Source organism: Actinia tenebrosa, unplaced genomic scaffold (genome assembly GCF_029948245.1).
Source record: "Actinia tenebrosa isolate PJP-AT-01 unplaced genomic scaffold, QUT_ActTen_1.0 PGA_scaffold13__45_contigs__length_12533684, whole genome shotgun sequence".
Classification (NCBI taxonomy): Eukaryota; Metazoa; Cnidaria; class Anthozoa; order Actiniaria; family Actiniidae; genus Actinia; species Actinia tenebrosa.
Window position 1 is genome coordinate 9,225,078 of NW_028292573.1, and position 24,341 is coordinate 9,249,418.

General features: G+C 36.4%; 3 protein-coding genes and 1 non-coding gene across 5 annotated transcripts; 3 read left to right on the forward strand and 1 right to left on the reverse strand.

Moving 5' to 3' along the window:
- Positions 1-511: 511 nt before the first annotated feature.
- On the reverse strand, positions 512-10,091 carry LOC116307175 (dynactin subunit 4). 2 transcript variants are annotated; one of them, XM_031717325.2, is made up of 16 exons: positions 9,934-10,091; positions 9,724-9,794; positions 8,647-8,825; positions 8,513-8,556; positions 8,115-8,216; positions 7,618-7,638; positions 6,679-6,752; positions 5,767-5,876; positions 5,608-5,662; positions 4,988-5,042; positions 4,684-4,757; positions 4,099-4,153; positions 3,386-3,820; positions 2,854-2,954; positions 2,142-2,220; positions 512-1,490 (listed from the first exon to the last, which is right to left on the reverse strand). In XM_031717325.2, exons 1-16 carry the CDS (start codon positions 10,066-10,068, stop codon positions 1,347-1,349), a joined length of 1,734 nt encoding a protein of 577 aa, XP_031573185.2. In that variant the 5' UTR covers positions 10,069-10,091; the 3' UTR covers positions 512-1,346. The 2 variants fall into 2 exon arrangements, with proteins under 2 accessions (XP_031573185.2, XP_088884749.1); XM_089028623.1 differs by lacking the exon at positions 7,618-7,638.
- Trnas-gcu (transfer RNA serine (anticodon GCU)) lies at positions 3,875-3,956 on the forward strand. The gene has a single exon. It is a non-coding gene; the product is annotated as a tRNA-Ser (tRNA).
- Positions 10,092-10,729: 638 nt separating the features above from the next.
- LOC116307181 (clavesin-2) lies at positions 10,730-13,570 on the forward strand. The gene is made up of 3 exons (XM_031717329.2): positions 10,730-11,782; positions 12,162-12,272; positions 12,673-13,570. The coding sequence occupies exons 1-3, from the start codon at positions 11,159-11,161 to the stop codon at positions 12,925-12,927; spliced, it is 990 nt and encodes a 329-aa protein (XP_031573189.2). The 5' UTR covers positions 10,730-11,158; the 3' UTR covers positions 12,928-13,570.
- A 738-nt stretch (positions 13,571-14,308) lies between these two features.
- On the forward strand, positions 14,309-23,072 carry LOC116307172 (aspartyl/asparaginyl beta-hydroxylase). The gene is made up of 8 exons (XM_031717322.2): positions 14,309-14,447; positions 16,384-16,843; positions 17,584-17,932; positions 18,315-18,506; positions 18,620-18,759; positions 19,887-20,115; positions 20,683-20,813; positions 21,557-23,072. The coding sequence occupies exons 1-8, from the start codon at positions 14,405-14,407 to the stop codon at positions 21,705-21,707; spliced, it is 1,695 nt and encodes a 564-aa protein (XP_031573182.1). The 5' UTR covers positions 14,309-14,404; the 3' UTR covers positions 21,708-23,072.
- Positions 23,073-24,341: the final 1,269 nt, after the last annotated feature.

Below are 24,341 nucleotides of genomic sequence, written 5' to 3' on the forward strand. Positions count from 1 at the left end.
GAGCACGAAAACCCCAGACAAACACTCAAAAATATGACATGAAATAGCAAAACTTATTTTCTGAACACTGCGACGGTGGCAAAGATATTATATTTATGTTATTAATGGGAAAGACAAACACCAGGGGAGGTAAGGGGAAGCTGGGGGGGCAGTTTATTACTTTGTGACTTACCTAACCGGCTAAATAATGAAATAGAGAGTTTTAGATTGACTTTTTTTTCTCCCCGCAAACGGCAAACGTGACCACGTTTTCATAGTTTTCCTGTATTTTACTTTATCTTTTACAAACCTTCTCACCAAGCGCAAATACTCTTTTGTTTTTCTACTACTTGGACTTTTTACCATTCTTTTTCAGTAATTTAAAAGAATTTTTTGCTGGTCAACTGACGTTTCACGTTTGCCGGGAACGTAAATCTAAAACTCTCTAATACCTTCACATTGTCCTCATTAGTTTCATCAAAAAACAGAGTTTAGGTATTGATATTGTTACAGTAAAACCATTCTAAACACATTTCAATTTACAGGTGTAACCCTTTTACTAATACTATAATTATGCATTTATAGACAATAAATAACATTATCTCTAACTAGAACTCTTAAATTTGCAAACTGCAAACCTTCTCGGCAAAGACAAGTATTCTTTTGTTTATCTACTACTTGGAGATTTTTTCGATTCCTTTTTTAATGGTCAACTGACGTTTCACATTTGCCCTAAACGATAATCTTAAACTCTCTAGTGTCTTACGACGGTGGGTGGCAATGTTTGTTCTCATGAGATAAAAAGCCTTTGTTTCACCCGCATAAATCTATTTTCAAGCACTTGAATGCGAGGCCATGCGTGCACAACCTTTTGTTTAAATCAACATGGCTACCGCCGCGTGAATAACAAGGCAAACACCAGGCAATGTTCTGAAGGTGTCAGCTTTTAAGCGAGTACCTCTATTAAAATAGAGGTACTCGCGTAAATGAGTCTATTTTTTAATCTTTTCGCCATGGGATTCAACTAAAATTCATTATCTGACTCGGTAATTCAATAGAATTTCACTCGAAAAACCCGCGATATCGCACTAATCGCTTCGTGATTCGTGCGATATCGGTTTTCTTGTGAAATTCAACGTGAAATTCCCTTAGTCTCCCCCATAGACGTTTTTAGTGTCGTCACGCAAGGGAACGTTGCGTGACGACACTAAGAACGGCTGCAGGGGAGTCTAGAATTCCCTTGTCACCCAATGGAATTTACTATAAAATCAACTTCTATTCAGCAGACACCAGACAAGATCCTAAAAGAGACCCCTGAATAGGTCTAAACCACTTTACTAGGTTCGAAACAAAGAAATTAAAGGTTTTTAGACGTCTGTAGCTCCTTCAACAGGGCCTAGATTAATGTGAATCTTGTGTCGTTGAGTCTCGATTCTTGTTTCCGGTTCCTGTCCACCCTTGATCAATGTTGATGTGGTATGCTTGTAGTCATACTGCATTATCATAGAAAACTGAACAAAAAACGAGTGTAATCTTTGTTAGTTTGATGTTAGAAGAAACTGATATGAGTGGGAAACCGTATACCACAAATTTGTTGCGTACTGTAACAGTACCGCATCTTAACATAGCAGTAGCTATATCCAACGTTGTAGCATGTCGTACGGTGTACATGCTGTAAGTCAGTACCTTACATTACCCACTTAAAAAAACATTCATGGGAAGCCATATAAATGTTATGGTATGTGTCGTACCGTGTACATGCTGTAGATCAGTACCGTACGTTTCCCACTCATACTTGAACCATCCCTATGGGAAGCCACATCAATGTTACGACATGTCGTACAGTGTACGTGCTGTAATTCAGTACCGTACGTTCCCCACTCATATGAAAAGACTGCAGGTTGGAGAGAGACTTTTTGGGGGGGTTCAACTTTTTTAGCTTGGGCGTAGTTTTCCCATTTAAGACCACGTATCACTCCACCTTAGAGTGTCTATGTTTGTTTAACGTTTGTGCATAAGAAGACATGAATATGCATGCATTTCAAACAACGAATTTACTTCTCAAGAGAATGACACGTGGCCTGAAATGGGAAGACATTACGTCCAAGGCGAAAAGCTCTATTTCTTCACTAAGCTTCAAGGGAAAGACTTTTTCCTCCTACCTTCACATCCCCTACTGGTTTCTTGGGCGTAACCTTAACATAGAACCATAGTTTGTTGGCCTGCCTATCAGCAACCACTCTACAGGATAAAAAAATCCAATTAATGCTCGTGTTTAACTGATAGCTAAATTTAATTGAAAAATAATCTTAGTTACTCCGACGAAGGACTAACATCCAAAACGTCAGTTTCACAAAGCTTTTTACAGTGATCCAATTTATCCACAAGTTCCTGCTGTTTTATTCATCAGCAAAACCCATGAAGCTGTGTCCTGATTTTGATCAGCCCCGATGTTGTTTCTGGGTGCGAACTGTAAAATAGCCATGCCCTGAATTAGATCTGCAAAGAGGTTGTTTCAGGGTTTGATCTGTGAGTTAGCATTGTCCTGACTTAGATCAGCCCAGAAGTTGTTTCAGGGTTCTATCTGTGAGTTAGCCGTGCCCTGACTTAGATCAGCACAGAGGGTGTTTCAGGGTTCTATCTGTGAGTTAGCCGTGCCCACACTTAGATCAGCCCAGAGGTTGTTTCAGGGTTTGACCTGTGAGTTAGTCATGCCCTGACTTAGATCAGCCCAGAGGTTGTTTCAGGGTTCGATCTGTGAGTCAACCATGCCCTTATTTTGATCAGCCCAGAGGTTGTTTCAGGGTATCGATTTGAAAGTGTTTATTGTGTATAATAGTTATGATGTGATAGCACAATTGGACCTAAAATCACCTCGGGTCATCACTGAACAGTTCTGCAGTAGTATCAGAGTCATCGAACTCAGCAGCCTCATCACGTGCTCCCAGAGCTAGAGCACATGTTGGTAACACAACCTACGGACAGACAGACAGACATCACACAAGCTAGTAAATAATACAGCACAGATTGCAATTATCATCGTCATCACCATTACTAGTAACGTCATATTGTTCACCATCCTTATCATCATTACTATCATAGTTATTAACATCAATGTCATCATTGTGGTTTATCACCACCACCATCGGACCATCATTTATCACCATCATCGCCATCATCATCATCATCATCATCGTCAACATTACATCAACATAATTATCGTCATCATCATTATCACCATAATCATCGTCGTCATTATCATTTATTATTATCGTCGTCGTCACCACCATTATCATCATAATCTTCATCGTCATCATCATCAAGATCATCATCATCATCATAATGACAATGATGGTGATGATGTTTAGAAGTAATATTTTCCTGCTCTACCGTATAAACGACTTACCTCTGCAGTAGGAACAAACGCTCTACTCTCACAGCGATTGTCCACACGTCGTTCTGTCTTCCTATCAAACAAAGCAGATGAAACAAGGCTATCTGTTTTCCTTTTATTCTTCGCGTCTTTCTCTTGTTCCGCTGTTTCACTGGCTCCTTTTTCTTCATCAGCATTGCTTTTATTTTCCTTGCCGTCGTTTCCCTTCTTTTCTTCAGTTGGCTCATCTTTTTCTTCCTTGACAGAATTCTCTTCAATCTTCTCATTTTTTTCATTCTTAATTTCCTCTCCTTTTTTTTCGTTGTTTTTCTCGTTCTCTGAATTTTCTTTGCTGTCTTCATTTTTCTTATTTTCATCGTCTTCATCATCATCCTTTTCATATGAGTGAAGAGTGACTTTAACAATGCTCTCTACTGGATTGGTCATCGATAGAGTGATCTGTGCCTCCTGCAAAACAAAACACATGTATAGACTGAATTATATAGTACCTGCTATGCAGATGACGAGGTGGCCGAGTGGTTAAGGCGTTGGACTGCTAATCCAATGGGCTCTGCCCGCGTGGGTTCGAATCCCATCCTCGTCGAATTATTTTTTTCATTCTCTACACCATCAAAAAAAAATTATAAACTCTTATTTTATGTTTAAATTTTAACCCCCATATTTTTTTCCTTCTATATTTGTTTAAATGCAAATCTTTCTCCTTTGCTTTAACCTGTTCAACAAACCTGGTTATAAAAAAGGCTCGGGACTTGCGCTATTCTTAGTCTTGGCACATAATAACTGGACAAAGAAAAGGAAACAATATAGGATTAGCATTTAATAAATTATAAATATATCTTTTTCTTTCTTGAAGATTTAGTGAATAAAAAAACTTCTCAATGGAAATGCCACTCATATGAATCTGCCGTACATTTATCCACCCATTCCTTCATTCCCCCAATTATTAATTCCATCCATCCATTCGTTTGTTTATTCATTAAGTTTATCGATACAAAAATACCACTGTGTTCCTACAGAATATTCGCGAATACTGACAGTAAATTAAACAATGCACAACTTCAACAAAACAAACACTTTGAAATTCTACGGCCCTTCAATGGAACGTGTGAATATTTTATGCAAAGCCAAGACCGACTCTGAGCAACAGAGAATTGGAAACAAAAAAGCCCTAAACACAATGAACTATAGAGGAAATGAATTAGGAATGAATTAGGGGTCAAGAGAGGAAAGCGTGGCGGTGTGGTGGAATGGAATGAGAGGGATGTGAAATGAGATGCATGCATCTAAGGCAATCACAGAATGATACGCACACAGATCCAAGCTGTATCTTGAACTTGATGGAAGAAGGATTGAACTCAGGCTTGCTTAGGTTGTGTTCACACTCCTGTAAAAAAAAAAAAAAAAAAAAAAAAGAAAAAAGAAAATTATTCTAGCCAATTACATAATATCTCAATGCTCTTACAATAAACACACTGGGAGTTACTGTAAGTAAAGTGACTAATATGCTAATGCTTTTTTTATATATTTGTACACTGCTGAGAATAGCATATTAAACACAGTACCTTCACCTGTGTAATGCGATAGTATTGACAACATGTTAAACTCTATAATTACCCTGCATCGCTGTGATCTCTTGGCTAGCAGATGTTTGTGTCTTGTGTGCAGGGATCTGACAATGAAAAAAAACCGTATTACAAAATCTGCAACCTAGACCTAAGAATAAATTTAGTTTTTGCTTTTAATTTTCAAAACTTAACAGCCAGGTCAAAAGTGAAAATGATGAAGGTTGTATGCTAGGGCACTACCCCTGCCCCCTGCCCCCCTCCCCTCTCCTCCTACACACACACCCTACCCCTCCCATCACCACACAAACACACAATTTATGCACAATGTGCCCCCACATTGGTCTTGATACAATCAAAAATCATGCTTTCAAAAACTGATGACTAAAGTCTATGCAAACAGACTTAATTCCAAATATTGATCTTTGGGATATCTATGGTCAGACTTTGATCAGCCCAGAATCTGTTTTGAATTTCAAAGGAAACTGATTGATTTTGATATGAATCGAAAATTCCTGAATGAAATCTAATAGACAATTTTAAATAGCTTTAACTAGTACCATGCATACAATGGCTCTTTAATTTCTGTTGAAAATAAGTTTGTCCATAAAATATATACCAAGAAATGAGAGATGGACACAAGAAAAACGGCGTAGTAACGTAGCTACATACTTTATGCCAGTAGGTTGGAGGTCTGGGTTGGCAAGTCTTTGTGATATATGAGGAACTGAAAGAAAAAAACAAACAAATTATCAACTTGGCCACCCTTGCTCCAGCTGGAAAAAACAAAGATTTTATTTAAAGTTTATTTGAATTATTCTTGTTACTTACCTCTTTCTAGAAACAGTGGTAGAGTGTAGAATTCCTCAGGAAGAGTTTCAACATCTTCTGTTGCTTTGCTTGGTTCTTTTAAGACTATTTCAACATCTTCCATCTCTTTGCTGAAAAACCAAACAAATGGTAATACCACATCAGAGCCCAAGGCAGTATATATAATGGTACCTTCAAAGCCTTGGGGCAATACAAAACTGCTTGTCCATCCATGTTCATAGTATTGTGCACATAATATTTCAATAAAGTTGCTGGTGACCGGCTCGAAAAGTCTTTGCAAATTGACTGTATATGTACATTTTATGCTTTGAAGTCTCACCTCTGGGGTCTCAGATTCGATTTCTTGGGTCAGCCTAACATGTGAGTAGAGTTTGTTTCAGGAAAAGATAAGACTTGCTCCAAGCAGACCTCTCTGATACTCACAAAGTCACAAGCAAAGCAAGGGGGAAATCTAGTGTTGAAGTCGTGAGAAATCGACTTGTTCATCCTGAAGGATTTTCATTTGCCTTTTGCGCCAATAATGGCATGCATTTCTGTAGCATGCACTAAGTCATGTATGTTGATAAAGAATGTGAGCATAATTCAGCGACTCATTTTTGGGCCACCAAAATTGGCAGGAAACTTTGTCCAGCACTTGTGATCCTGGTTGTACTGCCTGTGCTTTATTCAGCAAGCGCGAACTAATATATGGTAGAAGAAGGTGCGAAAGTCTAGTAGGAGGTCTTTCCCTTGAGTTTAGGGTTTTTCTCAGAGTACTTTCTCTCCTCATAAAATTCAACAAGCTAAATTCCAATTCAATTCGTGACTTAACATGGACTGACTTCTCTAAAGATCAGCCCAGAGAATGTCTTAGGTTTTTGTTAGAGGAATCAAATAGAAATCAGTTGTTCTTAGAGTATAAAGCACACTTACCCTTTACCCAAATGAGCAGTTAGATAAGAAAGACTGCTTTTTCTCCTGCTCAGAGAGGACATGCCCAATCTATCCTATAATCATAAAGATTGATATTAAAGTTGGTTCATATTCTGGAGTTATTCAGGGTAATGAGAGTCAGTGTTAGTAAAAAATCAAACTTTTAAAGGAACTTTAAACATGTTCTGATCATCCGCATACTCTGATACCATATTTGCCAGATCATTTGAAATGAATTATTTTCTCTTTAACCTACCAATATTTAACTTTTTTAAAACAGTGTTTAAGGAATCACATTATTAATTTATTTGTTTTACAGGGGCTATTCAAGTGCCTTAGCAGCTTTAATAGATAGTCTTCAAATTCTAATAACTTTTCAAGGATCGAGTTGGCTAGCAGTAGAACAAATCCTAAAGGGTGCTATTTAGCTTTCTTATTTCAAAGAATATAATTATACTTTAAAACAGTAGGAACTTGTAGATAAATTGGATCACCGTAAAAAGCTTTGTGAAACTGACGTTTCGGACGTTAGTCCTTCGTTGGAAAAAGTCAAGGCTTAACCCTCAAGGCTTAACCCTTGAGCAACAGAAAACTCAAAACTGGAGTAATTTTCGCATGAACTGCTTCCAACTTGGATTCGATTACGAGTGAAAACTGGGCTTTAGGGATGACTCAAAATAATCAGATAAAATTCAAAATCTTTAAATTTTTTGATTCAAGGTTAAAGAAATGTCAAGACAATCAGTTTAATGGCTAGTATGTCTTGCACATTTTTTATTAATGCACAAGAAACAGGTTATTTTGATTAATTAAAAATTAATTTGTTGATATTCTCGGAAAAAATTCAGAGTTTATGCTGGTGCTTTTAAGGGTAGAAATCATGTATAAACTTTAATATCAATTATTATAACAAAAGTTTAAGTGTTTAAAGGGCTTTACCTTTTTCTTTTTTGGAGTGAACTGTCCATTCATAGAAGTACCAGAAGTAGTCATCAGAATAAAGTTAATTGGAGAGATATTATTTCAAATTATTATTTGAAAATCATAATCGGTGGATAATATTACAATTAATGTGTTTTATATGATTTATTTAGGATAGATATTGCATGTACATCATGCTTGCTTTGAGTAAATGGGAGAGACTGTTTTAATTATCAAATATTGATTGATTCATTCATTCATTCATTCCTTCATTCATTCATTCAGTCAGTCGATCAGTCAGTCAGTCATTCATGTATTTCATTCAATTATTCATTCATTCAGTCAGTCAGTCAGTTACTCATTTAATCATTCATTCTATCATTTAGTCAGTTGCCCTGTTGGTCAGTTAGTTGGTTAGTTTATCGGTTGGTTGGTCGGTCAGTGGGTCATTCATTCCATCAGCCAGATCTTAACATACATGTGTTATAATCTACATGTATTATTCTATTACTTACAGCCAAATGCATATAGTTACGTCTCTTGGATAACTTCTTCTTTTCTCTCTCTACTTTCTCTTTTTGTGCAAGCTGCCTGTAGAAGTCAACTAGGGTTCCAATCTAAAAAGAGAAAAAAATGAATAAATGGATGAATAAATAAGTGGGATGGATGGATAAGTGGATCCATGAGTAAATTAATGAATAGTAAATGGTAGATAGATGAGTCAATGAATATTTCAATAAATGTATTGGCCAAATGAATTAATAGGATGGATGAATAAATGAATGGGATAAATAGATGAATGGATGAATAGGAGGAATGAGAATAATTTCACTTTAGATAAGGAATCTATGTAAGAGTCTATTGGCAAAAGTTTATTTGAATTATCTGGATTTTTAACCAGTTGACCACTCACCCGTTTAGCAGATGGATTTTCAGGGTCTGGCCACCCACCACTTGCTGAAAAAAATTTGAAATGATCAAATTGACACCTTGATGTACCCTCAATAGGTATGGATATTATCTGGAATCACTTCATTTTGTGCTCACCAACAGTCCGGTCCTCCATATTAACATCTCTAGAAGACCACCTACAAAATCCACAAGCAAGATAATACACTTTCTTTGCCTGAGGTGGTGTCTTTTTGTCTTCAGAAGGAATAGCCACAGCAGTTGCGCGTGTTGATAGAGTGTTTCCACAGCTGGGACAGTCAAAACAGTTTGCACACCTAAACCAATAAATGAATAAATAAATCAAAATAACAACGATAAATATTTTTATTGATAATATCAAACTCCCATCATTGGATTAATCTGGATTCTGTTTGGCAATATAACATAATCACTAAACATGGTGGTAATCAAACACAAATCGAACCTTTGAGAATCGAATAATTCTTTAGTCAATTACCCAAATTGAACTGTACTTAGTCCAGCAATCAAGCTTACCAAAACATTCCAGTTTTTTTTGATTGCTTAACCATTCATAAAACAGCAGGAACTTATGGATAAATTGAACCACCGTAAAAAGCTTTGTGAAACTGACGTTTCAGATGTTAATCCTTTGTCGGAGTAATTCATAAAACAATTGAATGATTGTCTTTGAAATACTTTTTTGTTTGATTTTATTCAATTAGTAACGTCGGGTTAGAGAATAGTACTATGCAGCCCCCATTAGTAGGAGACTAGTTAGAGAAAAGGAAGAAATATTTTGTAAGTAAGTTTAAGTTATATTTATACAGGGTAACTCCAATTAAAGTAAGCTCAGTAAAATAGCTCATTTAATTTAAGGTTAATATATTGTTATTTTTTACATGTCTGTTTTATTCATTTTTGGTAGACAATTTCTATTAACTTATAAATACAAGCCACCCATATTAGACTGCCTACAAGATCATGGTGAGGGCTTTTACGTATATGTATTATAAATGCATTTTTCTCACAAAACTGGATGATACTAAATTATGACAAAACCCAAGATTGAGAGATACTGAGGGAATAAGTTGGCAAAACAGATTTCAGATATATACGTGATGAAGAAGGTTGACCATGAATTTTAAATGAGACAATGAATGATCTGTGTGTTGGGTTGGTTTATAATATAGTCTAAGAATACGTTCTTTTTACCGGTTTTTCTTGAGTTTTGCTTCAGCTGATGGCATATTTTCGAGGCAATTTGGACAGTAATATGAATCAACCTGATGACAAAATAAAAATGGGACATTAACTAAACTTCTGTGGACTGTAACATAATTTTAAATGGTCCAGATATTGACCAAGGGTAGGGCTAATATAATTCAAATTTTCGCCCAAAAAACTAACACTGTTTGCTCTTACCTCGTGTGAAACGCAAAGCTGGCACCTTAGTTTAATACAATGGCGGCAGAAATAGAGTCTAGTGAGAGGAGAAAGAGCAGAACAAGTGCAAGAAAGAAGAACATGTTCACCGTCAGCATTGAGAAGCGACGCCATCTTGGATGTGACAAGGTGGAATATTTATGTTACTGATCACGAAATGCAAATCAGCCAGCTGTGCATGTGTAAGACTCCATGGAAATAAAAGGGAGACTGAAAAATTTAATAAATCTGGCGACTATCATACCTTCAAGATGACAAATATAGAATTAGGATATAGGTCTTAGATATTTATATTTTTTCAATGATAGCTTTGAAAGTTTGTAGACAAATTCGCAAGGCACAGGGGAGGGGTGGGTAGAGAGGCCGGCCCTAGCAAAATTTGTGCAAATGTACTACACAGAACTACACAGTACCTGAATGGTAAATATAATATAGTAGTCTAAATAAATACCCTTAACTCTGTATTTGAAGCAATAGATAACACTGAACCTGATAATCAAATTAATGGAGGGAGGGGAGGCACCACAGGTAGCCCAAGCTTGGTTTCTGTGGTCATGTGGTTATTGTTTTTTTCCCTCTTATTCCTTACTGGGGGGGATCTTAAGACGGGCTAAATTAAGAAATAACCACACAGAGCAAAAGAAGTGCTATTTATCAATGATCATACATTTCCTTATAACATGACACCACCGAAACCAAGCTTGGGCTACCTGTGGAGGCACGGGTCATAACTGCGCGATTCAGGAACGCCTGCGCAAATTGAACACAATGTGTATCAAAAGAGATCAAAAGGGAACAACTTTTGTATTAGAACAATTATTTTGACAAAGATCTCTCAACCATGATGAGAAATAAATCCTGTTTATGCACGAATAGACGCCAGTCTAATATTGCTAGGCTAAGATCTGGAAGGAATGTGGCTATGAATAATATTGATAATTATAGCAATGGTAATGATATGGTAGAAGTTTTTGAAGACACATTCTGTTGTCAAGGATTTCTCACACGTAAGGACGGAACGTGCTCAGTTCTTGTTAAATTGAAGTTAATGTGTCGATGCTCGATCAAGTAGGGATTCTTTCAAGACTTTAATACTGGTCTGTACACGTTTATCTATGCGTAATCAACGTTAATTCTTAGCTGAAATCTTACAACGAACTGTCATTGCGAAATTTATTACTTCAAAACTTATAAAAAAAAGACTATGGAAGACAATATTCGTGACAACGACTACGAAAATGAAAGCACAATATATTCCAACGACATGATCACTTCAAAGAATGAGTTTAACGGGGATTCAAATTCAAATTCTTCCGAACAAGATGTCGACAACTGCAACGAAGAAAGATGTTCTGACGAAGTAACAAAACTTCGAGATCTCCTTCCCTTGAGGACGGACATCGACTTTAAAGATTGCGATGATTTATTCTTGTTAACATTTTTACAAGCTAGACGTTTTAATGTTGACTGTGCATTTGATCTTTTGTGTAGCTACTTCGATTTCCGAAAGAAAAATCCCAACTTTTTTAAAAACGTTAAAGCATCTGAACTTAGATATATTCTTGAAGATGGCTTTCCCTGTGTTTTGCCATATTCGGATCCAGAAGGTTCCAAAATAATGGTATTGTTTGCTGGGACATGGGATATTGAAACTTTTAATGTAGAAATAATCCTCAAAGCCATGATTCTAAGCTTTCAACATCTAAGTAAAAACATTCAAGTACGGCAGAAAGGAATTCTTTTGTTGGTAGATTTCAGCGGATGGACCACAAATCATGCCAAGAAACTTAATATTGGCTATATCAGAAAAATTACTTCAATATTCCAGGTAATTATAGAAATGATAATAATTGTGGTATCATTAGGGAAAGAATGTTAAACTGATAATTATATGTTACAGCCTTGATGACAAAAAGGTCATAAAGTAAAGAGGGTTGGGGGTAAAAGTGGATTTGAAGGAGTTTTCTTTCTGTTGGTCCAATTCCTGCAGGAAAACATGGGGGGTTAATCACTTTTCCAACCTTAAAGTGATGAACCTCCGAAGTTTTCCTGCAGAAATTGCAAATGTCTAATGTACAGTTTTAGACAGCTAAAATTGTGTGATGATAATAGTAAAAATAATAATAAATAATAATAATAGTAATAATTTTCCACTTTAGCTTATGAACAGTCCCTAACCACAACTTTGCTACATTTTTCCTTAACAGGAATGTTTTCCAATCTGGTTTCGAAATATTCATTTCATCAATCAGCCTTGGTATGTGAATGCTCTCATTGCACTGATGAAGCCATTTATGAAGGACAACATCCAAGAGAGGGTAAGTGCATCGATCAACGTAAGGTTCATGGTTATATTGAAAAAAAGCTAATTGCCTGATTGTATAGCCAGGGCAGACTTGCCCCAAGTTGACGTCTCTTGTCTCCTGTGATAGCATTTTATTTGAGTGAAGCAAGAATTTATCAAGCGCAGCAAGCAAGAGATTGTTGCAAGATTTGTCACGAGAGGTAGAGATACACAAAGGGTGGTGGGCTTTGTGAAAGTCTACCAGGACAGGAGTAGGGATTATGGAGTCCCCCCAACTATTTGAAATCTGCCAGGGACTGTGAAGAGGAAGGGGTTGGAGTTGGCTATATCCACCCTCCTACCTGTTCCACTTTTTGCTAATATCCATTAAGGCACATGCAACCATCATTGAATATTTTTGTCAACTTCAACAGATTTTTCTCCACGGTAACAACATGACAACTCTCCACAATCATATCCCACCAGAGGACCTCCCTGCTGAGTTTGGAGGTAACAGAACAGAAGTTGACCAATGCTTTTGGGCCAATCATCTTTTGGCTGCTGAGAAGAGAAGTCTTAAAAGAGTATCAACTATACGAAGAGGGAATAACCCTCTAAGATTGTCAGCCATGGGTATTGTTGATGATGAGCCTTCAGAAAGTGAACCTTTGTTGAGCAGTCTTTCATAATTAGTGGCAGATCCTGGATCTTAAAGGGTGGGGGGTGGGGGGGTTGTACAAAAATGGTCACCTCTTAGAAAAAAACTGAATCACCCTAGGATTTGCCATTGATGACATTCAATGACGGCTCCTTGGACAAACAGTCAATGGCTAGTCTGCCTATGATGAAGGCGCGTTTTCATTTTGCCTTTTATCTTTTGATTTTAAACTGTAATAAATAGTGCTTTTCTTAGTTTAGGTTAGCTTAGTTTTATCTCTTGTAAATTAGATCTGAAAAGCCCTTTAGAGGGAGATCGATAAAGTTATTGTATTGTATTGTATCTAAAGTTTGTTTTAAATATATATCATTTTTAATCCGCTAACCATTGTCCAGAGTTTCTAGAAGTAGGCCCTGTCACCTCATGAAGGTTGCGTTGTAGTAGGAGCTGAGGTTAAAAATTATCAATGAAAACTAGTATGCATTTGACGACTTTTTTTAATAGTGAATGTCAACAGCGCGTGTAATTTTTAATGCAGCGGCGGCTATAAAAGCGCGCATCGTATATACGTGTATAGAGGGCCATTCTCTGATAAAAATGTTTTTTTTTGAGGGGGTGATTCAGTGGAGAAAAAATAATTAGAATGCTAAGAAAAATAAAACTTACTGAATGTTGGTTTATGCTGCCTTACTTATGTCGGGAAAATATCACGAGTTCATTAGCTAGCCGCATGCCGTCCAGTTGTGGCATCTTTCAATCGACTGCCACAGGTACATCGTCCATTTCCCAAAAAAGCTTTACATATTTACCCTTTATTGGACTTCCAAAATGTATTTACTATGTCAAGGCTTTGCCCTTGACATGTAAATACATAGGAAAGGATTGAAATCACAGCCCTAGTAGCTACAGACTGCAGAGTACATGCCCGGGTGGGGATAAATACAGGAAAAAAGTTACGGTGGGGCACGGTGCGCTGCGATCTGTGACGCCGTCTATTTAGACTCCGCTCTAACAAAAGCATCCAGCTAGCATATATATAGTGCGCGTTAAAAGGGTGCCAAATCAATTTTATATTGAACCCCTTTAAAGACTATAAGTTCGAAAGATTTCAATGTCAGTTGTCTTTCAGCAATTTTGCCGGACTGGTTCATGGAAGAAGCAGAGTAACTGGAAGCGAGCAAAATGTTCTCCCGTGTATAGTACCTAGGGGATATAATAGTTATTTACGGAAAGACATCCAACTCAGATGGGATTCATTATTTTGAATGGTCTAAGTAGCTCTAGTGAAAATCAGTAAAGTATATGATGAAAGGATCTTGGACATTTTTTTAAAGGGATGGCATATTTTTTATACGGGATTGCGAATTTCTCCTAGGGGGTGGTAGTGAAGGGATATTGTTAAGTCCGACAAGTGACCTATATAACGCTTCAGTCGTCAGTGATCGGACGGAGGTACAACAGGCGGTGCAGTCAAGTAAGTTTGGTCTGGGCTCTCAAAATAAGGTCAAATGGCTCTTCCTAAAAGAAAAAGCAACGAAAAGATGAATAAAGGTAAGTCTCGAAGAGTTTAAAGCAGTGAAATGAAATATTTTCATACAAAAAAGTTCATGATTATTGCGGCAACTCCCCGACTCTCACACATCCGGCTTGAAGCTTCCAGTCATTTAAACTCAAGAGTTTCCTCGACAAAACTTTAAATATGTCCCTAGATTTGAGCAGCGATATAGACTCGTTGTCCCTTCATTTGATTCGCAATTTATAAACTGTAGCTTGAAGTAGTTATTAACTCATCATGAGGACGTATTTAGAGCATTATTTTAAGTGCAAGCTGCCTGATTCACAATGGCGGTCGTGAGTACGCTTCATATAACTCTACACAGGTACAATTTCAAAAGTATTTCAAACTTTAAAATGTATGCAAAAATATTTTTCTAGGACTTAATATATATTTTTAATCTAAATTCCAAAATTTAAGGGTTCAATAACAGACTTTGATGGACTTTGGTTAAAGTTTTTGTGAATATAAATGTGTTTATTTTCATGTTTGATCAGCTCTGCTGTCAATTTTTAATGTATTCATTTCTGGTCGATTTTTTTATTTTCACCGTCCCGAAATAAGAAAATAATTTCAGATGCCCACTTAGCTTGAAATCTTTTGCAATTTTTTGCCTAAAAATATATATTTGGGCAGTTTATATAAATTAAGTTAAAATCAACAACAATAAAAAATACATCAAATTTTGTGTTTAATAAATTAATTTAATTTTTTCTTTAAGTAAATAATTAAACAACTGTGTTTTATTTTAACAAAAAAAGAAAATTAATGTTACTTTTGAAGAAATAAAACTGTTCTCACATATTAAAAAAAAAATTTTTTACATGATTAAATTATTACCAAACAAAATTTTTTGACTGGATAACGATGCTATGCAATTTAGATATGTCTCCTCCGTATATATATATACTTGCAATACTTGCAATACTTGCAAGAACGTTGTCATACGAAAATAGAACATTAGTGATTAGTGGGATAGGAATTATATTAAAAAACAAATGAAGATCACTGAAGCTGAACTTTTTCTTTTGTCTTTTAATGTATTCCTTTCTCACTAAATCACTAATGTTCTATTTTCGTATGACAACGTTCTTGCAAGTAGGTGTATATTATTTTTTATCTAAAATTTAATTGAACAATTTTGTAAGCAAATATTTTGTTAAGAATTTTCTTAAATATTTCATTGCGACATCTTGTTTAAGCTGTGCAACCCACCTGGTTTTTTTAACAAAGTAAGTGGGTTTTACTTTAACATTGGTAAATTTTACAGAGTTCAAAGCTTTTCATTCACTGAATTTCAATTGGCATTTCAATTTTCAATTTAGAATTTGATTTTTGTGGTAGGAGGAAAATCAGAGATCCCAGAGGAAAAACCCTTGAAGCACGTACAGTATATATGTTGTCAAGCATAGGACTTGAACCTGAGTTGCTTGGTGAGAGGCAAGCTTTCTCACCCCCACATCAGCTTACATCACTTTTACTTTACTGATGTTTTATACCTTTAATTCTTATCAGAATAAGAAATAACAGGGCTAAAGATATGGCTGGTCAAGATCATGAAGCCCTGTCTGGCCAGATTCAGAACTTATCAGGATCAGCAATATTTTCGGCCAGATTTAAATGACTGAACAAAAACCTAATTTGGCCAGTCGTCATGATTGGCAACTGACAGCTGCCATTTTTTGCAAGCTGTATGTATAGCAGCATTAGAGGATGGGGTGGGGGTGGGGAGGGAAGGTGTCAACATTTTTGGGTAGAGGAAATTAGAGAGCAAATCTTCTGCAAAGGTGGTAGCAATTACATTTAGCAATCACATAAAAGCCACCTTCACTAGGACTTATAACTTCTTTTTGTTTGACTTTATAGTCTTAAATTTATCCTATTAAACTCATACGCTTTTTTTTTAATCAATTTTTTTCATTTTTCTTCAAGATGACAACAAAGCACAACCAGAACAAAAAAGGAAAAAGAAATATGAAGAAGGAATCCCATCACCATTGATTTGGCAGGCTGTCATTCTTGTGGTGGTAGCAATATTTGTAGCTTGTATAGTGTATAATACAAACCTGTGGCCTAAAGGTGGCAAACTACACTCACAGACAGACACAACACAAGACAAACAACAATCAGTGAGACAAGAGAAACAAACAAAAAAAAATACAAAAACTACCAGTTCGTCGAGTAAGAATAAAGAGCCAGAGAAGCAAAGCATACAGCCCAAAAAGGAAAGCTCTGCACCTACAGGGACAAATAAAGAAGCTAGGAATGTAGCAGATCAGAAGCCTGATCAATTTGCAGCAATCACTAACAGTTATGACGCGAATATATCAAAGGAACTTAAGAAAGCAAATAACTTGCTGGTGAAAGGCAAAATAGAAGATGCCTTGAGAAGGTGAGTTAACAATTTTTTTATCCATTCATTAATTTCAGAATTTATTCTGTTTCATTATTTCATTTATTCATTCATTCTAGAGGTAAACTTTATTTAGGCAGGGTGGCCCATTCAGCAACTAGATATAGGCTGGTATTCATTCTTTTACCCATCCATCAATCCATCCAGTTCATATTTTTCAAATGTTTTTCATTTCATCTACCCTAAAGCCCAGAGTTATATTATTCTCATTCCTCCATTTGCTGTTTCGGTGAGAAGCTGGCACTTAACTTTATAAACCTATGCTCAAAGCAAAATAGAACCAACCTGATTCAAGGGTATATCAATCCTTAGATTCATTCAATCAATTACCTTATGACATGAAATTTTCGCGAATTTTACGATTTCGTGAAACTTGTTAATGGATATCGTGGTCAATCAATGACTCAAAAATTCATGTACAAGCGTGAATTCCTTATGGATGTTGTGAGAACTTCTTTGTTGTTTATGTTGTCATTTAGACCCGCCGCTGCATCTTTTGTTAATTTTGACGATATTGTAGATGAAAAGTCGTTCTATTTGATTCAAGGATAAGTTAAAATAGTGCCTTACTTAAAAACGCGAAATTAAAGTGATTCAAAATACATAAATTTCCCAAAATCAAGAAATTAAAGTGTCGCGAAAAACACTCACTGTAAGATCGCAAAATAAACGTGTCACGAAAATTTCATGTAATAAGGTATGCCTCTTTGTGACTCTAGATTTCGTGGATTACTTGATAAAAATCCCAAGAGTCCAAGAGCCCATTATGGTAAGGCACAGACTCTAGACAAACTCTCAGAGAAGAGACAAAGTAATGAACTACTACAAGAAGCCATTGATTCCTATGCCAAAGTCCCAGATGTGTTGGATTGTCCTTTAGAACTAAAGAAGCTGGCACTCACAAGAATGGCTGATAGACTGAGCTTTTTTGGAAGATTGAGACAAGCAGCACAAACTTACAAGAAGCTGTCAGAACTCTTTCCTGATGACATGGGAATCATGAATGACCTTGGGGTGCAGTACCTTATGTATGGTAATAACAATGATGCTAAGAAAATATTCAGAAAGGTATAATAATTGATCATCAACGGATATTAATTTATTAATCAAATATATTTTATAAAGGTTCGTCAAGAGTGCATAAATTTAATATCACGCTTGTCATCATGTCAATTCCCGGTTGGGCTGTTTTTAAAAATCTAATGCAGTTTAAATTTCGCCTTTCAACCAGTGCACACTTTCTTTCATTTTATTCTTCTGTTTTGACGAAAAGAGTGCAACTACATTTTTCCTAAAGAAATCATCCTCTTTTGAAATAACTACCAAAGGGGAAAAAAACATGCTACAAAAATATTATACTAGAACTACCATTTAAACCAATCCATGTGGTTAGAGGTTTTTATAGATTCGTTTTCATAGAAGGTGCCCACTAACAAGGTCATGTTTCTAGGTCTTGAAGATAAATCCAAACAGTGGCTTTGCAAAAGCACATCTTGGGTTTATACTCAAATCAGAGCTGAAGTATGAAGAGTCAGTTCCTTTACTTAGAGAGGGTATACAAAGTGGAGAGCCAGAAGCTAATGATGGGCGCTTTTATTTTCACCTGGGAGATGCTTTGAACAGATTAGGGAAACCACAAGAGGTGAGTGAAACAAAGTCTACAGGTTACTGTCAACCTTCACGGGCAGTTTCAGTTAAGAATTGTTATGCACGTTTTCACCCATCCTATATATAAATAATATATTTTTCATATAGGCTTATGAGGTGTATGTACAAGGTGCTAACAAAGGTATCTTCTTGTCACCTTATCAACGATCCCTCTACAATGCCGATACACCTTTGAGAGCAAGACCTTGGTGGAAGCCTGAAGAAACTGGGTACATTGATGCTATCAGGTTAGAGGACTGTGTGAGAAAATGTTAATGAACCATGTTTATGATATAATACCTTCCATCTCTCACATCCCACTCTTCCATTCATCCCATTCCATCCCATCCCAACTTAACGTATGTGAAAGTCTAAGGCAGCACCTTCTCCTAGTTATTTTAAGACCCTGAGCGTTGGTCTGGCTAAGGCTTCAACCTCAACCTCCCGCACGGCAAACCACCCCTCTTACCAACTGAGCTGACTGGATGGTGGTGTATGCATCCATCCCATGCATCTTTTCAATCTCATCCATCCATCAAATCCCATCTGTTTTGATCCATCAATTAATCCACTCATACTATCCAATTCCATCTATCTCATCCCATCCCAACCTAATGTATCCATATCATCCAATCCATTTAACCCCATTCGTTTGATCCAACAAGTCATCCATACAGTACATCCAATCCCATCTATCTCATTTCATACATTCTATCTATCTCATCCCACCCCATCCTATGCATCCATCTAATCCCATTCCTTCTATCCATCAATCTATCCTCTCATCCATACCATCCCATTCATCTAATCCCATTCCTTTTATCCATCAATCCATCCTTTCATCCATACCATCCCATTCATCTAATCCCATTCCTTCTATCCATCAATCCATCCTTTCAGCCATACCATACCATTCATCTAATCCCATTCCTTCTATCCATCAATCTATTCCTCTCATCCATACCATCCCATTCATCTAATCCCATTCCTTCTATCCATCAATCTATCCTCTCATCCATACCATCCCATTCATCTTATCCCATTCCTTCTATCCATCAATCTATCCTCTCATCCGTACCATCCCATTTTGGCCATCTTATTCATGCATCCATCTCACTACATCCCATCCATCTAATCAATGTCATCCCATTTTACCCATTCAATCCCATTTCACTTATCACATCCCACCCATGTATCAAACCCATCTCATCCATCCATCCATCCATCTATCCATATATGCTTCTCATCCCATCCATCCATCTATCCATGCATCCATCCATGCATTCATCCCATACATCTATATATCCATCCCATACTTACATCCATGCATACTTATCCTTCCTTTTAGATTAATTTATTTTGTCCCAATTCATAGGAAGCTTGAGAGTAACTGGAAAACTATAAGAGATGAAGGGTTGTCTATCATGGATGAGAAATCAGGTGGATTTGTCCCAGAAGAAGAGAACCTAAGAGAAAAGGGTGATTGGCTACAGTTCACCTTGTACCTACAAGGCAGGAAACTTAAGAATAACTGCAGAAAGACTCCTAAGACGTGTGCTATAATGGATAGTATCCCTGAGTCAACAGGATGCAAAAGAGGACAGGTAATAAAGTAGAAAGGTTTTGCAAAGTTTAATTTAGTGTGAATTTATCTTTAAATTCGTATATGGATTAGAGCAGTATTTGTAAAACTGTGAAAAACTCAGTGCCGTGATCGTGATGTTTTCTGGAATTTAATTGGCTGATTGTTTTTCCATGCAATGGGATTGGACTTCCAGTGCCGTGAACCCTGTTTGCCAGTGTCCACACAGTGTTTAGGCCTTGCTCAGGGTATTTTATTGGATGCAGAGTCTCATGCAATGTGATTGGTCTCATGCATATACCTTGCCCTATCATGACTGTGTTTGTGCTGCAAGCAGTCATACGAAAACTTCTCTATCTAATGATAAAAAGGTAAATTATTCACCTGTGTTTTACTCTGACAAAGGACTAGGGTCCAAAACGTCAGTAGGCTCGGTTTTTTCATCTTTTCACGGTGTATAATTTACCTTTTTGTTATTACTGTTTCGTTAGAAACACCTACGCAACTCACACTAGTTTTTAGCTAGTTATCTCTTCTCTATGTAATGAGTTTAATAAATACCATAATGATAATAATTTAATATCTTCAGGTGAAATTTTCTGTAATGCATCCTGGTACACATATATGGCCACATACAGGGCCAACTAACTGTCGCCTGAGAGCACATCTTGGACTGGTTATCCCTGAGTCTGTTGCGATCCGTGTAGCAGAGACCACAGGGTAGGTCATTAATCAGGATATAATTATAATATTAAAGGTCATTGCATCATTGTGACAGTATTTAGCCAGGCTTTCTTACTAACATCTGATGCCTCTTTGCACTCTATTCTACTCTACTTATCAGGCCCATCACTAGGGCCTTGAAAGGGCGTTTTTCTACCAATCTTAGTTATGCCATTTCTTGGAAAATTAAAATAGCATTCTTATGAAGGTGGAGAGGAGGGGTGGGGGTTGGTTTGAACCATCAAACCACCCCTAGCGACAGACTTGCTAATTGTCTCTCACTTATTTCCTGACTAGCTTTTTCCTGTAAAAGTTTTCTTGATTCACTTGATTCTCTTCATGTTGCGTTGCACTTCTCTGGGATCGACTGCATTGCAGTGCACTGTTGCACACCTTGGCATGTGACTGCAGTCCCATCTCTTGCTACCTGCACCCAGCATTGCACTGCATTTAACTGCACTTCTGATACCGAGACATATTTTATTCAATATTGTGAAGTGTGTATTTTATATTGGCTACTTGTAAATAAAATAATGTATATTGGAGTTTATAACCAATAAAATGAAATATAATGTAGTAATAATGAATGATATCAGCAACCACAGCCAGCTGTAATAATCAGATTCCCCTTTTCCTTTTCCTTTTTTGATATATTTTGTATATATTATCCTTCCCCCACCCCCATCTCCCATTCCTTTTCCTAATTCACTCACTAAGGATGCTGTATAATATCTTTTTAGGACTTGGGAAGAAGGCAAAGTAGTTGTAATAGATGATTCAATAGAGCATGAAGTATGGCACAATGGAACCAGTTTTAGATTAATACTCATAGCTGATTTCTGGCATCCAGACCTAACGCTCCAGCAAAGAGCAGCTTTATCTCCTATATAGATGAATAAGCAGCCTAGATGTTTAAAGAGTGGAAAGCGCTATCTGGTAGATAAATCCTTATCCCGTGGATAAGTCGGTGCTGTTATTTAATAAATTTATGCACTGGTCTGATAAGATTTATGCATTGGATAGCACTGGTGACTTCGGACACCCTCGGGACCCTCACTTCATATCTGTAATAGTGAGCATCTGCAATAGTGAAAATTATTTATGGTAATTTCCTTCTCAATATTTTCCTAAGAGATTTTTCTCCTATCTGTAATAGCATGTTGTCCATTATATCGGGGTGTCTGTGAGGCGAGAGTTCACTGTAATTAGTACAAAATAGCAACAATAGACCTCATTTGTGGTGTGACAAATGTTTTTCCAATTCAGCGTGACAAACCTCTGTGGGAATGAAGAGCTATTGTTTTGAAACTCTTCGGGATATCGTTATTCTTTTCGTATCCTTTGGGATACTCATGAAGTTTTTGAAGAGTAAAAACAAAAGGAAATTAATCCCCTGGAGGTTCGTCACGCTGAATTGGGAAAACATTGTCCCATCACGAATAAGGTCTATTGATGAAACAATTGAGAACAATTTATATATGTATTTAGTGCTGCTATAATTTCTGTGCTATTTCATGGTTACGATGTTTGCTGATTGCAGATTTAATCGGCAAGTACATAGTACATTAACATAAGTATATGCATGTTCCATTTAAGCTGCTCTACTCATGTGTTGAATTGATGAATTAAGAGAAGAATCTGAATTAGTTTGGTTATATGGCAGTTGATTTTTGTTGGCAAACACTGCCATGTTTGGCATGCAATGCTTGCCACATTGTGGCAGTGGCACACTGGAGCAGCAAATGATTCAAATATGGACCTGACCCTACAGTTGTAGTAAAAAATAAGTTCTTTCTGTCTGAATCAGTTGTTACTCAGAAGCTGCTCTGGAATCAAAATTAGTTGTTATTGATACAATTCAGTGTATAATAAGCAGCATAACACGAATGCACTAACATTTAACTCCTGATTGTAAGCTGCACAGCTGGTAAAAGCCTGTAAAGTAGTTTACTGACCATGTAGAGCGAAATGTTAATGGAAATGTCAATGTGAAATTGTGCCACATAAGAAACTAAAGTTATTAGCAGCATCTGTACGTTATCTTTGTTTTTTAAGGCATTTTAAAAAGAAATTTTATGCATGTAAACAGAAAAATGAGTTAAAAATAGATCCAATTCATTTCACACCAGATTATATATCATTATTAACAATTTTATAATATTGTTTATTTATATAGAGTTGTAATTTGCAACATTTCTAATTGCTGAAAGCAGAAATTGATTATTAAATGGTCATTAATAAAATCTATAAATATAATTTATTTGTTTTTATGGTATATTGAATGAAACTAAAGCTATTTTAATTAACTCTTTGGTTACTTTTTTTATATTTTAGAAATATTTTTACATATTCAGTTCTAATCACAGCAACGACTGCATTCTTTTTGGCTTAAATTTACAAAGGTAGACAAACACAGGGGTGCCCCTCTTTAGGACTTTTAATTGGACTGGTTGGTACTTGCTATCTAGTAACTCCCAGAGGGGATTTTCGAACCAATTCGTGAGATCGGTCATACCTCTACTATATACATGAGCAGGGTTTGTACCTCTTTACCTTGGTGTGTAATGTTTTCCCATTACCAATCATGTGTCATTGTGCAGTTCCAAAAATTATCCATACCCCTCCCCACCCCTCACACAGAGGAATTTTTTTAAGACACCCCCCTACCCCCCAGAAATTCCAATTTTCTTCCATACGAACTCTCTAATTTTTGTTCTTTCTCTGACCCCCCCACCCATCGGAAATTCCAAATTCCTCTGTGGGGTGGATATGGATAATTTCTGGAACTAAACATTCCCATATTATACATGTGTCATTCCCTAGTTAAACAGTTTTACACGAGAAGATGTGGATACGAATCAAAATTTCAAAAGAATAACACCTGGTCTGAAATTCACCATTTTCCATATATTGGTTCACTGGTCAAACACAAAGCACTTAGTCGAGGTTGCAAGGTTCCAATTTAAATAATCCTTTGAAAGTACCTTGGTGCCTCGCTTGGGCGCTTTGTGTTTGACCAGTGAACCGATGTATGGAAAATGGTGAATGGACCATTATGCCCAAGGTTAGTCCAACGTAAAAAAATCAACTGTTGGGGATTTCATAAGGATGAAGACGAGAATATCTTAGGAGGGTGTTAATCTACTAATAATAACAGCAACCACCATACACTTTGAAAAAGAAACACCATTAATATATTCTATAAAAAATATATAAGCTTTGAAAAAATATCTGTAAGTTTGATAAACATTAGGACATTCATTTTGATATTATTAACAAATTATTGATAATTATATGAACTTTAAGCAAGGTACTTTTTAAATTGATGGTAAATAGATAAGGTGCCTGGGTAATGGCATGAATGTCATTTTTTTTCGATTTATAGAATGATTACATACACTTATTTTAATAAACACTGTCATTGCCAAAGGCGATAGGCAATAGGCATTAGGTGATAGGTTATTCTAAGATCCAAGAATAGCTGGAATAACTTTTGTTTCGGCTTTTTATTCTCGTCAAGAACAT